This window comes from Electrona antarctica (assembly GCF_951216825.1).
Source record: "Electrona antarctica genome assembly, chromosome: 7".
In the NCBI taxonomy this organism is placed as follows: Eukaryota; Metazoa; Chordata; class Actinopteri; order Myctophiformes; family Myctophidae; genus Electrona; species Electrona antarctica.
Window position 1 is genome coordinate 27,589,931 of NC_136812.1, and position 15,988 is coordinate 27,605,918.

General features: G+C 42.9%; 1 protein-coding gene across 2 annotated transcripts in view; it reads right to left on the reverse strand.

Annotated features, from left to right (window-relative positions):
- Positions 1-731: 731 nt before the first annotated feature.
- Positions 732-15,988, reverse strand: part of cachd1 (cache domain containing 1) — a 106,201-nt gene continuing 90,944 nt past the window's right edge. Inside the window, exons 23-27 of one of the 2 annotated variants that reach the window (XM_079504937.1) lie at positions 14,258-14,409; positions 12,796-12,957; positions 12,236-12,313; positions 11,827-11,928; positions 732-3,474 (exon numbers count right to left, since the gene is read on the reverse strand). In XM_079504937.1, the coding sequence (XP_079361063.1) occupies positions 3,224-3,474; positions 11,827-11,928; positions 12,236-12,313; positions 12,796-12,957; positions 14,258-14,409 (745 nt within the window). In that variant the 3' untranslated portion in view covers positions 732-3,223. Of the gene's footprint in view, positions 3,475-11,826; positions 11,929-12,220; positions 12,314-12,795; positions 12,958-14,257; positions 14,410-15,988 lie in introns of both variants that reach the window. The other variant, XM_079504936.1, reaches the window with a different exon arrangement.

Here is a 15,988-nt window from a genome sequence, read left to right on the forward strand (position 1 = left end):
CTTTCGGCTCTGGGGCGTCTGTATCTCGAGGGGGAGGCAAGCCTCTGTGACTCACGCAGAAGGCTTGCCGGAGTAGGCCAATCAGAGGCAGGTGGGGGCGGGTCTTTTCGTACGCAGCTCTTAAGAGGCAGTGGCGCAGTGTGCCTTCCACACTTCAGCTTGACTTCCGCCTTCCTGTGCGATACAGGTTGGTCCAATGAACTGCAGCGGCCAATGACTGAGGCATTCTAGGTTTTTATATCTATACGTAAACATGCCCAGTATAGAGTTCAAAAACAGCCAGGTGTTAATTATATGACGTGAAATCACTCATTCACTAATTTTGAAAACATGAACCTTTAAGTAATCACCTGAATCCAACAATGCAATTGGGACTTGAAGGCTGTGTTGGTTTAATTGGCAGATTTGGACAAATTAATCATAGTTTAAAGTTCAAGAAATTAACCTGGGATGGACACATTGAAAAATGTAAATCTGCCAAAATTAAGTATAACTGACCAATGTCCTATTCTACAATAATGAATGCTTATGGCCTATGTTGAGAACTAGTGACGTAACTAGAGACTATAAATCAGACGTAACCCCCTTAAACGTCCACTACATGTTATATTGGTCTCCACTCAGTGAAAAAAATACAGTACCATCATTTGCTATCTGTTTGATAGAACCACCCCCCTCCCCCCCGCCGTGAACATGACAACATATAAACAGAGGAGTCTCTTAAAGACACCTGAACTTAAAACGGTGTATTCATTTTGCAAGTACTGACTTCCATCCAATATGGACCTAAAGAAAGATAAAACTGAATAATAATAATAATAAAAAACATCCAAGGCATCGCAAATATTATAGTCAGATACCATGAACAGACTATTCAATATATCAACCCAAATGTCTTAGCATCATTTGAAGTACACGTGTATTTCCAACATAAAAAAAGTGTGTGAGAACACATGAATAGCTATTTGTGGTTTTGTATTTACACTTCATACTGAATCTTTGAGAATGATCTCCATTTTGCACCCACTAAGAAATGCATACTATATTTGCTTAATCTGTGCAGTCGGACAATTAAAACTACTAAGAACATACAGGGTCAAGTGACTCATCAGAAAAAGATTGCTCAGACATAATAGTTTCATCTCTATTCTCTAACATCATTTTGAAAATAAAGGTCATAATGCATTCAATGGTGATGCTTTGAAGAGATATCCTCTCTACGCGTGCACGCGCACACGCACACGCACACGCACACGCACACGCACACGCACACACACACACACACACACACACACACACACACACACACACACACACACACACACACACACACACACACAGATCCAACATAACACAAAGTGTAGAAAAGGTGTTTTGAGTGGTTAACCACAGAGGTGGTCTACAGGTTTAGAGTAACCTCTGTACGACGGTGAACAGCAGCATCTCTATCGTTTGGATATCATTGTCGATTTAACCACATGAACCCTAGTGACCCTATTCTGAGGCGGACATTCTGTGAAAATAGAAGATTTACAAATTTACAACGCATTGTAACGCGACATTTACTGAGATTTGGTGTAGAGGGACAAAAGGAGCGGATCTGGCATTGAACCCATGGGTGACCCCAGTCAACTAAATATATAGGGTTTAAGTGGTACATGGCTCTGTGTGATCTAGTTTCACAAAGAGCACAGTTGCAGTATCTCCTTTTCCTCAGGTGGTGGGATAGGATGAGAGGAACTCATTCTGTATAGGTCCTGCTGTCGTATTTGGCCAGATAGGCACATGTAGCCTATGGACATTCAGGTTTCCGCGAGACTTCTCTCATCTCCACACAAGGGTCCTAAACTGTCCCCAACCCCTTAACCCCCCAGCAGTAACCACCAGCATGTTGGGCTGGTATTTTGTTTTCTCTCCGAGTCTGAATGTGACTCGACCATCTCATGAGAGCTTAAAAGGACAGTGAGGGTAGAAGGTTCTTGAGAATGTGAATCTTTTTTGTCTAAATAAGTCCATCATCACAAGAGAACATAAAACCTCCTGATTCACAACTAAGATAGAAAAATAATAATAATGACGAAACAATTCAGAAGAAATGTGCTATCATCAATCACTTCCCCTTATAGTAGGGGTCACAGGATATGATGTGCTGGTTACAAGAAGGGGAAGAGCACATGTGGGCAAGCATCTGTTTCTCGGCTAACAGAGTAACAAAGTGTGGTCAGCCATGGCTGGTCGTTCATATATCCCACAATCCACCTCTTCAATAAATAGTAGAAAAATAATCTTTTCTTTTTTTAATATCCTTTTTATGTGTCTTTTTATGAAATCGAGAAGCTTGTGTTTGCCAACAAGTTTATGGGATATTTATTAGCAACCCCCTCTTTTTCGGGATAGACCCAACAGCTCCTCGCAACCATTAGGATTTTATACCAGAACAGCTCAATGTTTTCTGATGAACCAAGGAGGCCGGCTGCATCTAAAGTGGGAAACGAAACGGAACAGGGGCCTCCTGTAGTGACTTGTTTATAGAGAATGGAATGGTGTGTCCATCAAGCCAACTATCCCTCACTTCAGGCGAGATTAGTGGAAGAAACCCCTTTGGAGGCGGGGATGGAGGACTGGAGCAAAGGAGGAGCCATCCCATGTAGTATTCCAAGGTGGGTGGTGGTGTGGCACTGGTACAGTATGACTATTTCCTTATGTAAGCCAGTTCCAGTGGTGACCTTACTTTGCTCAGTGCTGACAAATTCCTTCAAAGAGCCCTATGTTTGTTCCTACTGATTGTAGGCCCATCTGGGAGAGCGGATGCAGAGTTTCCTTTTGAAATATTAAACTCCAGACCGACATGTTACCACCTTCATCTCTCTAAGAGAGTGACATGGAAATGTGTACTAGCCCATGGTTAGTAATTTAATGCCAAACTGTACAGAATTAAAATGGGGTCTACTGGAAAAGCTATGGATTTGGCAGAAAATCGACACTGCAGGCAACTTAATCCTTAAGTTCCATTCCAGCTCCAGAATTCCAGTTCCATTTAGCTCTGTGGCTAAAGTCTTGTAAGTCCAGACAGTGTGGGTTCAAGTTGGGCTTATCTCATGTCGTGGCCCCCTCCATCCTTCCATGGTTCGTGTCTGCTGTCCACTGAAGCAGAAAAGTCTTTCAAAAAGTAGTCTTTAGATAAAAATAGCTCTGTCTCGAGGAGAAGGGCCCAGCGCAGGGATCAGCATTCCGCATCCACGCTGTGCACGGTGACCGCAGCTTGTAGGTGGTGTGTGTGTGTGTGCAGCGGGTGGTGGTGAGTGTGCGTGTGGCGGTAGGGGTGGAACTTGTGACTGAGCAGCGCTGCCGTCTGCGGGGGCGTGTCCAGGTCCAGGTCGTCGTCATGGTTACCCACGTCCACGCCGGCTGAGAGTGGGTCGTTGTTGCCGGGCGGATTCTCGCTGTCCTCCTGCGGGCTCATGGTGCTGTAACCTGCAGATACACAAGAGGTGGTATCATTAACTCATTTATCACCAATTGCGCCTTTTGACGGCTATTTTCGTATGTACCTCCCTGCCTTATCACGCATTTTTTAATATCAATTGATTACGGTGATCAACTGCATCCAGTATGCGCTCATAACACTCCGGTTCCGGTGCAGTGAAATAAATAAATAAATAAACGGAAATGGAAAATCCGCTGGCTTATGCAGTCTATGGGGATGCAGCTTTTTGAACGCCAATATCTCGGATTCTTCTGTTTGGGTCAAAACAAGCTTGATTTGTGGCTGATTTCTCTAAACGATAGTATCTCACTTACAAAAAGTATGTTTTGGGTGGATTAAATGACAATCGCGGGACATGTCACATAGCGGACTTGTACTTCCCGATTCTCGGTTTCCGGCCAAATTGGCTTTCAAACTAATGGTGCTCGCCGTTGAAAATGCACTTGTGGCGGCAAGGTGCCGAATGAATAAATAACATAATAAAAACAAATCTGACTTATATAGAGCTTTTCTTAGTACACAGTCGCTTTATAAACAACATTCCTACAAAGTATATACAGAGGGAAAGTGTGTGTGTGTGTGTACTAACCAATGAATGGTGACAGCGATTTCACTGATTTGGTCTCTAATTCAGCCTGGAAAAGGCGTGTGGCCGAATAACATAGGCCTAAAAGTTTTTTTTTTTTTCTAAAACGGACGGCCTGGTTCGGCCTGGACTGCACCGGCCGTTAGGGGGTTGTCCCAGATTTCCCAATGGTCAGTACGTCCCTATGTGCGTGTGTGTAACCGCAATACAGCTATACATTCTATTCAGACATTCAAACAGAAGATGCAGTACATACCATCCTAGCATCCAGGAGGGTCAGTTTAGACCCCAGGGGGATTCTAGTCAACTAAGTATATAGGGTTTAAAGTGCAAATCAACTGCTTGACACTCAGGAGGTAGAGTGGGCGCTTGAGAAACAGAAGGTTCCCAGTTTGATCCTGGGCTCCCCCAGAGTTAGTGTTAAATAGTAAATGGTAATGGTGCATTTATATAGCGCCTTTATCCAAGGCTCAGGCGCTTGTATAGATTGTTCATTACATTCACCAATTCATACACCAATGCCAGAGGAAACCATGCAAGGCATCAACCTGCACATCTGGATCAATTAGGGGTTCGGCCTCTTGCGCAAGGACACTTCGACACTAACTCTCGGGCAGCCCGGTTTTGAACTGGGAACCTTGCGGTTCCCATCCGGTGGTCACTCTACCCCTGAGCCACTGCCGCCCCTTGTTGAAGTGTCTTTGAGCAAGACACTGAACCCCAAATTGCTCCCAGTGAGTAGGTTTGTGCCTTGCATGGCTTCCTCCACCTTAGGGGTGTGTGTGTGTGTGTGTGTGTGTGCGTGCGTGTGTGTGTGTATGTGTGTGAGAGAGAGAATCTGTGAATCTAATGCAAATTGTAAAGCGCTTTGGATAAAGGTGCTATATAAATGCACCGTTTACAGCATATAAGATGCAATGCTCACAAACAAATACACAGTATATTCACATGCCACAATGTTAAAAAGCCAATGTTAAAAAGCCAATACATACCAATATGGGGGTATGTATTTTTATTAGATCCGATATAGGTTTTAATCTTAGAACAGACCTCAATGATGACCTCATTGAAGCAGTATGGGTCAACATTCTACTCCCTAAAACGAAGCCAATTGTATTGGGAGTGTGTTATAGACCCCCTGATCAGTGCACAGAATTTATTTCAGGGGAAGCAATCTTGACGTTTCCAACTCTAATCATGCTATGTTTAAACCACTTAAACATTTCTGCATTAAACTAGACTTAAATCAACTAATTAAGGAGCCTACTCGGATAACTCCCTCATCCCAAACCACAATCGACTTGGTGGTATCAGATAAAAACAAAATATCCAATAGTGGTGTTATCGACTATGGCCTCAGTGATCACCTAATTATCTTCTGCACACGGAAGGTTGAGAGATCTGTATTTGATTGCCACAACACAGTGAAGATCAGATCTCTTAAGAACTATAATAGCGATAATATGTCAGGTCAAATTGATTGGTCTCCTGTCTTTAAATGCACATCTGTAGATGAAGCGTGGTGCAGTTTTAAAACGGTATTCTATCAGTGGTGGACAAAATTGCCCCAGTTAAAGTAGTCCGCGTAAAAGCACGAACAGACCCATGGATCAATGCTGAAATTTTAAAGGCTATAAAGACTAGGAATGACACTTTCACTAAGTCCGGAAACAACTTTGAAACAAGGTTAGGAGTTTAATAGAGAAAGAAAATAATGATTTTTTTAATGTCAACCCGCAAAAACTATGGAAATGCCTGAATCTGACAGGTTATAGAAATAAGCCAAATACAAAATTAAGAAACCTTAATCTAAATATAGAAGGCTCACTTGTAACTGATCGTCCTAATGTAGCTAAATGGTAAATGGTGCATTTATATAACGCCTTTATCCAAGGCGCTTTACATAGATTGTGCATTACAGTGCATTACATTCACCCATTCACACACACATTCATACACCGATTGCGGCGGAAGCCATGCAAGGTACCAACCAGCACATCGGGAGCAATTTGGGGTTCAGTGACTTGCCCAAGGACACTTCGACATGTAGACAGGAGGAGCCGGGATTCGAACCGCCGACCCGTGGATCATTGGACAACCTGCTCTACCTCCTGAGCCACAGCTAACAATCTCAACCACTATTTTTCTACTATAGCGGAAACATTAACAAACAAGTTGCCCAGCCCTCCAGGTTTATATGGAGCAAGTCATGTAGAGTCCTTCTATAAAAATAAAGGAGTTCAGGCCGAGGCTTTCTCTTTCAGAACAGTGACACAAGATACAGTTCTGAAAAACCTCAGGGCCCTAAACCCCTCTAAAGCCACGGGACAGGACAATATCCCTGCCAAATTCTTAAAGGACGCAGCTGAAGTCATCACCCCATGCATCACCTTTATTATAAACCAGTCAATTAAACAGGGTTATTTTCCACAGGACTTCAAACAGGCATGGGTAACCTATAAAAAAGGTAGCAAACTGGATCCTGGGAACTACCGACCAGTGTCAATATTGAGCTCTATATCGAAGATCATAGAAAGAATCATTCATGATCAAATAAACTCCTATCTGACATCTCAGAACCTAATATTTGAGTTTCAATCAGGTTTCAGAAAATCCCACTCCACCGATACCTGTGGTATATTTGACAGATCAGATCAGGACAGAAATTGATGGGGGAAAGTATTGTGGCATGGTCATGATGGGCCTCCAAAAGGTATTTGACACAGTAAATTATAACATTCTTTTAATGAAGCTTAAGGCTCTAGGGTTTGACAATATGTCACTACAGTGGGTGCGCTCTTATTTAGGAAGCAGAGAACAAGTGATGGACGTTAATGGCACAATATCTTCACCTCTTCCTCTAACAAGCGGAGTCCCCCAGGGGAGCATACTAGGTCCACTCTTCTTCTTAGTATACATCAATGACATGCAGTCAGCCTGTGGCTGCAATCTGTATATTTTTGCTGATGATGCTGCTCTTCTTGTCTCACACCAAGACAATAGGCTGTCTCTACATCTCGGCAAAACTGAATCGATTCTCTTTGCGTCTAGAGCGAAACTAAAGAAATCCCCAGGGTTCAAGGTCGTAGCTGGTAACTTTGAAGTTTCGGCCAAGGAAGCAATCAAGTACCTTGGATGTATATTGGACAATAACCTATCCGGAGAGAGTATGGCATTACAGGTCATAAACAAGGTTAACCAAAGAGTGAAATTCCTCGCTAGAACATCCTCATTCTTAAATAGTAATGCTCTGCAATTAGCAGGGGCTCTGGTCCAATGTCATTTTGATTATGCAAGTTCTTCATGGTACACAGGTACATGTGCAACTTTAAAAAATAAACTCCAAACCTCACAAAATAAATTAATTAACTCCATCCCAGAACACATGTTCTCCCTACTCATTTTGATAGCCTCAATTGGCTCAGGGTAGACGAAAGAGTATCATTAATAACACTATGTATGGTCCACAGGATACAAAGCAAGGACACCCCAACATACCTTCATAACTATTTTTCTAAGGTTAGTAATGTTCACAATCATTTCACAAGACGTAGTACCACAGACCTTATACCTGTAAACTTCAGCAGCTGTATGGGGAAAAACTCATTTCTACACTCGGCAGCTGTAAGGTGGAATGAGATGCCCAAAAAGCTTAAAACTACCAGCTCCATTATCACTTTTAAGTCCTCCCTGAAGATATGGCTGACTAAAAGCTGGACCTAACTTAAACTTAAGCTAAACTTCAGTGCATGGTTAAGCAGGATACATCCTAACCTTTTTTCTCTACTATTACTTGAATTTATTGTACATTGAATGCTGTACTATTGCATATCCCCCTGATGTGGGTCATCTCTTTTGCACACACACACACACACACACACACACACACACACACACACACACACACACACACACACACACACACACACACACACACACACACACACACACACACACACACACACACACACACACACACACACACACACACACACACACACACACACACACACACACAAAATAATAATAATAATAATAACACATTCCTAAAACACTCACATGGACACGCTCACTCATACACTCACACATTCATTGTTGTGTTTCATTTTTAACTAATGGACTGCAATGGAAATAAGCCGTTGGCTTTCTTGCATTTATCCTTTTGATGGTGATGTATAACTATGTGCATTTCCCTGTACATGTAAACATTGTCAATAAACATAACAAACTATTCGTTTCATTGCAGAGGACTGACTCACATTTGCCCTTTGGGAGTTTCTCTCTTTTTTGTGGTTTTGTTCTGAGCATTTCTTTTCTAGGTTTAAAAAATAATAATAATGAATAGAATGAGAATTCACGACATCGATATTCATATTGAGATTGGCTGCATTTATATATAGGCTCTATGTGTACTTGTGCCTCGAGGACACAGAGGGAGCTGGATATGAGGAATGACCTTTAAACATTGTTAAGGTTGCTTGTGTACCAACTGGATTTCCACACAAACATTTCTAAACAACATGAATGCCATTTTCCTTTATTCCTGAAGCAGCCTCTTTATGGAACCACAAGGTTCTCACCTTGACATCAGTGCCCAGGAGAATAGGAACATCCATCTATCTCTGTATCTTATTACTCAGTAGGATACAACCATCCCATCCGGAGTACCTCCTTCATCATATTTATGGAAAATATCTACCATGACTGTTGATTAAACATGAAATCTCCAGAGACGCAACAAATATCTGACTGACTGTGTGCATGCGCGCGTGCACGTGTGTGCGTGCGCGCTCGGCAGTATTGAAGCCTGGTACAAGGCTGTAAACCAGTGACATGAGCATTAATAAACGTGTTTCTTTATGTGACGGCGTAGTGCATAGATGTGCGTGGGATGGCCTTGGCTCGTTTCAATTGCTCCCCCTTCCAACACCATCTTTTTCCACCCTTCTCAGAACACTTCCCAGTGAAACATATAACCTTTTGTACGGAACGCCTCCGATCACTGGGAGGCTGAACATGCGCTGCCTCTGGCATTTGCAAACCATCAATATTCTGTAAAAACCTTTTTGCCGTTATCCTCCTTCTGGAACAGTGACAGGTGACTTAATCTGCTAAAAGATATTATTTAACTTGGGAGTTGAGACCAAGAATAACCTTTACTGCAATGGAGTTGATTAAAACTAAATCACCCAGCTTTCTTCTCAACTATTAAATAGTTGACATTTTGTAGATACAAATCCAATAAGGTAAACCCGCAAAGGTGCTGACCATTATGTTCAATGAAAAAAACAAATTTATTTGACACTTATTGCGACCGCATGTCGCATTTACTATGAAAACTTGCATTTCCCGTCAGTCAGTCCATCACCCCACGCCTCTTCCGCGTCATCAGTGGCCATACCCGAAGCGGGTTGGCGAAAGGGCCTTTCTGTGTGGAGTTTGCATGTTCTCGCCGTGTCCCCTAGGGTAGGTACCCTCACAAAAAACATCCAGTAATCCTGGTCTCTAAACTACCTCCCCCTGGCCAGCCGGGGCGCCTGATGGAGGAGAAAGGAACTGGTCGGAATAACGTGTTCCTTCCACGCGCTACGTCCGGCCGGGGAAACTCTCCCCTGTCAGGTGAAAAGAAGCAGCTAGGACTCCTCATGTATAGAAGGGAGCTGCCCCCCCAGGTTGGCAGAGGAACCAGTCCAAGTAATTTCTTTCTGGCCTCTGAAGCAGTTTTAGCTGCAGTACCACAATGTCCTGATGTGGTGGGGGCGCTGATATGCAACTTATTTAATCTTTGAGTCATTATAATACTGATGCTAGATAAACCCAGCCTTGTTTCCATTCCGTGACAGCTTGGAAAATCAACAATGGCGGACATTGTAAACAAAGTGGAAATGCAAATTTGGAACTGAAGACTGAAGAGGGGGAGGGCGAGACATGGCCAAAGCATTTCAGGGGTTCTCAAGCCCAAAACGTTGAGAACCCCTCTTATAGACCCTTATCAGACGACGTCACACTGATAAGAACCAGTATGCGCGCTCAGGTCGGCACCACATGAACCCCACCTCTCATAAGATGCAATGGAAAAGTGGTCACTGCACTCACGTGTAAAATTGCATCGTATCAAACTTTCAGATACTGTTTTTCTCCCAGTATGGAGGAAGAATGCTTAGGATTTATACTGTGATCTCCGCTTCTTGAAATATATAATCCTTAGCCTCTGACTTTGGAACCGACATGGATATAATGGCCCTCATTTATCAACGCGGCGTACGCCCAAATATGGGCATACACCGGAATCACCGCAATTTTCGGCATTTATTATTCCCGCATGACCTTGAACTTGAATGTGCGCCCGGCCAAATATCACACCAGGTCGGGAGCTGTCGTAGGCTTTGTCCTCACCTGTTTTTCTGTCGTAGAAAAGCGGAGAATACAGGAAACCGAGGCAAGTGGTGAACATTACACAATCAGCCGTTCATACAAAGTTGAACAAGGTCAAGATGCATGCTGTAGCAATATGTTTTTATCAAGCGGCGCCGGCGACACCCCATGATCGACTATTTAAACAATGCAATATGAAACTATGGACAGACGCAGGAACCAACACAGCCACTGGTGTAATTTGGGTGGTGCATACGCACATCTAAACATGCACATATTAAATTATGGACGATACATTTAACACCTGGCCAGAATAATAAAACCTTTAATCTGCTGCTACATAAACAACCTGATGGTGTGTGTGTGTGTGTGTGTGTGTGTGTGTGTGTGTGTCTGTCTGTGTGCATGAGAGAGAGAGAGATGTGCATGCGTGTATGCGCATGCACACATCAGATCAGTGGGCTGTCGCTAGTGCAGTCCCTGAACACACAAGCAAGGCTAGAATGTTCGCAGGATGTAGTGAAAAACTTTCCTTTTGCACGCTAAGCCATAAGGAGGTGTTTCCAGTTGAAAAACTTGAAGGGAAACTAACGGAAAAGCTCCAAATTAAAGTCACAAGTCATGCAGGTTGTCTAATCCCCCCTGCTGCTACTGTGTGTGTGTGTGTGCGTGCGTGCGTGTGTTCTTACTACAATGTAAAGCACACATTATATCTCATGCTTTGTGAGCATTTGATCAGAACCTTCAGTGGTAGGAGAACACCTTTGACTGAGCAAAGAGAAGCAGTGACTTTCAAGCAGTCACTTTGTACTGAATCCCCAATGTGCAAACACCCCCACTTCCCATTAGTTCAACTCATCCTGCGTTCCGCGGGCTTTAATCTCACTCTTATGTTCCGCTCTTATTATAAATCAGATCCATTCCCTCACTGTAAATGGAGCATAAGTGGGAGAGTTCCACATATGACGCATCCTTTGAAGTGCTTTCTCTTTTTGCTTTATGTCTTGTTCTTGGCTGTAAACCTTTAGAGGTGGCACTATGCGGGGCAACTTCCCCACTTGAAGTTCCCAACTTTGATGAATGGATTAGTTGAAGTCAGGGAATATTTTATAAACTCACCGCCACCCACTCAGGAACACTAGTCTCTTTTTGAGTCGTTGTTACAAAGTTAGCTAAAACAACACAGTTCTTAAAAAAAAGGTATTATCAAAGAATCCTATAATTAGCGTTCTGTAATTGGTGTATTTTTGTCTCGTCGTTGACTCATCATTGAAAATGAATGGTAGACTGTATCTTTGCATCTGCCCGTGTGTGTGTGTGTGTGTGTGTGTGTGTGTGTGTGTGTGTGTGTGTGTGTGTGTGTGTGTGTGCGTCTTACCATGGTCACTCTCTGTCCCTGATCGTCCCCAGTACCGCCGCCTGCGTTCAGGGCTGTGGGTGTGTCTCTCAATAACAGCGGCAATAAAGCGTGTGTTGCTTACTGGAACACAAGACAGGAGAGAGAACACGAGTCAACTCAAAACTACTACTACCGCTATGAAAGTCCAAAGGCTGCACAGTGCCCAGTTCTAGACAGTGGTGGAAGAATACTTTCATTTTTTACTTAAGTAAAATTAACAATACCACAATGTATAAATACTCTGTTACAAGTAAAAGTCCTGTATTACAAATTTACTTGAGTGAAAGTACAAACGTTTTTATTTGAATTAAAAAAGATTATATCTACAGAAAGACAGACAGTCAGTATACATCTTACTATGTTATGTACTTACAATACATGTACTTACTAATTCCTCTGTCCTCGTGGCTGTCTTCGTCTCTCTCGTCCCTCTCGTTGTCCAGGTTGGACATTCTCACTGACATCTCTGGACAAACAAAGTGGAAAAATAAGAAAATATTTAGAAAAATGGACTACAAAAAACTCAGTGACTGTGACATCACAACATAATATTACAATACAAGTTAAACCTGACAGGTTTAACTTAGTGTTTAACTCATAACTAAGTTAAGAATAAAGGATTTTTCTTCTAATCTGTTTCTCTGGATCATTCAATCAGGTAGGAGTAAATGCTGCTGCTTGCTGCATATGGAATATATAATTATATACTGTATATTACCTAGTATATATGGAATTATACAGGTAACACTGTATACAAGTAACACTATTTACTCTTACTTCCTTGCACACTTTTCACCTTCGTCTCAGTTTATTTATTTAATTTTATTCATTTTTACCATCTGCCTTAATTTATTTTTTGTATTGTAGAGGACAAAAAAGCGCTTTACAAATAAATGAGGTGCTTAGTGTGTAACTGTGTATGGTATAGTATTCCCTCCTCAGTCTTACCCTGTGCAGCCAGTGGGGACATGTGCTGGTGTGAGCGCCTGTGGATCTGGTGTCTGTAGGCGTACACGGCCAGCACCAGCACCATGATGCATCCCATAATACCCCCAGCTACTGGACCCACCGGAGCACTCTTGATCATGTTCAAAGATGCCACCTCCTCATCTGGGAGAGAGAAAGAGAAATCGATTGTTTTGTTCCACTTTTGCTTTGGGCGATGTAAACATATGCTTTCTCTTGCTGATACAGCCCCCCCCCCCTTTGAAGTGATTGAATTGAAAGAGATGAAATACAGACAGAAGGAAGCAGAGGAAGTGAAACCTTCTGTCGATAAGCTGGAGCTTATTACTGGAGGTTATGAAAAGAGCTACAGAGGCTCCCTCTGGTGGCTCAATAAGTTGCAACTTGAATTGCGCCTGTTGACGGCATAGATATTAAAAAATATAGATGCCTCATTGGCGACCTGTCTCCAACGGGAGGAGGCAGTCAAGCGGAATCTTGAAGGCACACGCCTCTGATTGGTCTACCGATCGCCCCCCTTCCGTTCTTCCGTTTTGCTTCCGTATGCTTCGCAAGGAATCTTGGGAAAGCTTGCGGACAATATCCATAGAGTATATAAAGGATAGAGACCGAACTGGAGCACTAGCCCCGCCCCCAAGCTATTCATTTCTATGAAGTTGCTCAGTGGCGTTTTGAAGCACCCGGAAGACTGCCGGAAGTACCTCCTCCGGACCTCAAATTTGAGGTCCGGGGTGACGTATGCAACCGAGCGCTCAATGTTAAAGCCCAGCTGCACGGGGTTTCCCGGTCATGAATCCACGGGTCCGCCTGTAGTCCCTCCTCCTACCACTAGGGCCCAGACCTTCAACGTTGAATAGCCTCACTGGCCCCTTGACAATATCGCCTCCCCTTGCCTCCATGTTGCCTTCCATTGAGATACAGACACCCCAGAGCCGGAAGAGGCGTCTACCTTTATATGTCTATGGTTGAAGAGGCGTCTACCTGTATATGTCTAAGGTTGGCGGTACATTATGCTGCACTCTTTATGCTTCCCTAACAACACAGCTAGCACGTAGCCACGATAGCATGATAGCTGCCACCTGCCACCTGGCACTGGCAGCTATCATGCTATCGTCAAAACGCATCAGCATCAAGGAAATAAGAGAAGTCGGTCAACATCCATTTGCATCCATTGACCCAGAAGACCCCATTACAATTCAAGTAATTTAACAGTACGCAGCAAAATCCTGAGTGTTAAGGCTACGGACGTTTCTTTATAGTCCAATTTAGAAAAAATTAACAATAGCAAAAATAGCCAATCTACAAGCTCACAGTTTATCGCAATGTGACAGATTATGAGCTTGTAGATCAGCATTTTTCGCTGTGCAACACCATCATAAGACAAAGTATTAAATATGGCTTACAGTGGTTAACAGTTCTAATTTTGAGGTGATTTCCAACTCACCTGCGAGTCCCATGCCATCCATATAAGGACTTTTGGCCCCTACAATGCCACCAAAACACTCCTTCTGCAGAGCACAGTAGGGCTTGTCCAGGTGGGTCTTGCCATCACTGTCCACCATGCACCACTCACAGTCCAACACACCGAAGCAGTCACTGAAAGAGAACACAGGATTCCAGAGTAAGCCAATAGCCAGTTAGTTTGTTTCTGTGTGACGAATGCACCAAGGATCAAGAAGATGTTCACTTGGCAAATGGTAAAAGAGCACATACTATAGAAATGAGGTTCTTCTCACACAACAGGAAATAGCCAACCTACAAGCTCACAATGCGCTGTGAGCTTGTAGGTCTGCTATTTCCGGCATGCGACGGAACATAAATTAGGCTTTAATGGCTACAGTGAGTGTGAATTATATGTACTTGTTAATATATGTAATATTTTATTATATGCAATGCATAGTTTCCCTTGCGTACCTGTTGGTCTATGAATGTATGTTGTGTACGGGCGTGTTATGTGCTACCTTATAGTCTGATGTTCTTGGTCTCTGTGTGTGTACAATGTACAACCACCCTAAGGACTACTATCTCTGTGTGTGTACAATGTACAACCACCCTAAGGACTACTATCTCTGTGTGTGTACAATGTACAACCACCCTAAGGACTACTATCTCTGTGTGTGTATACAATGTACAACCACCCTAAGGACTACTATCTGTGTGTGTACAATGTACAACCACCCTAAGGACTACTATCTGTGTGTGTACAATGTACAACCACCCTAAGGACTACTATCTCTGTGTGTGTACAATGTACAACCACCCTAAGGGCTACTATCTGTGTGTGTACAATGTACAACCACCCTAAGGACTACTATCTCTGTGTGTGTACAATGTACAACCACCCTAAGGACTACTATCTCTGTGTGTGTACAATGTACAACCACCCTAAGGACTACTATCTGTGTGTGTACAATGTACAACCACCCTAAGGACTACTATCTGTGTGTGTGTGTGTGTGTGTGTACAATGTACAACCACCCTAAGGACTACTATCTGTGTGTGTACAATGTACAACCACCCTATGGACTACTATCTCTGTGTGTGTACAATGTACAACCACCCTAAGGACTACTATCTCTGTGTGTGTACAATGTACAACCACCCTAAGGACTACTATCTCTGTGTGTGTACAATGTACAACCACCCTAAGGACTACTATCTCTGTGTGTGTACAATGTACAACCACCCTAAGGACTACTATCTCTGTGTGTGTACAATGTACAACCACCCTAAGGACTACTATCTCTGTGTGTGTACAATGTACAACCACCCTAAGGACTACTATCTGTAGTAGACCGCTAGACCTAATGTAAACAGAGCTGCTACCTTTAACACATTTTAAATCTGAAGCTTTTTTTCTATACTATTTAAATAGTTTCGAGAACGAATGCTGCCATTTGTACCAGAGTGACTGCAAAAGATTGCTACTATTTGTTTCAAAAAAGCTTTATACCCTATATAACAGGGGTCCTCAACTAGAAATGCTGAAGGTCCACTAATCATTTTTGAAAAAGACTAAGGTCCGATCCCTATATTTTTTAGTACAGTCACACCAAGGCAAGCTTATACAAATCGGATCCCCTCCCAACCAACCAATACTGGGGTGCAGAGTATGGAAATAAAATGTTTCACAAAAATTCACAGCAAATGAGAGGTATTGTGTTGAGGCACAAAG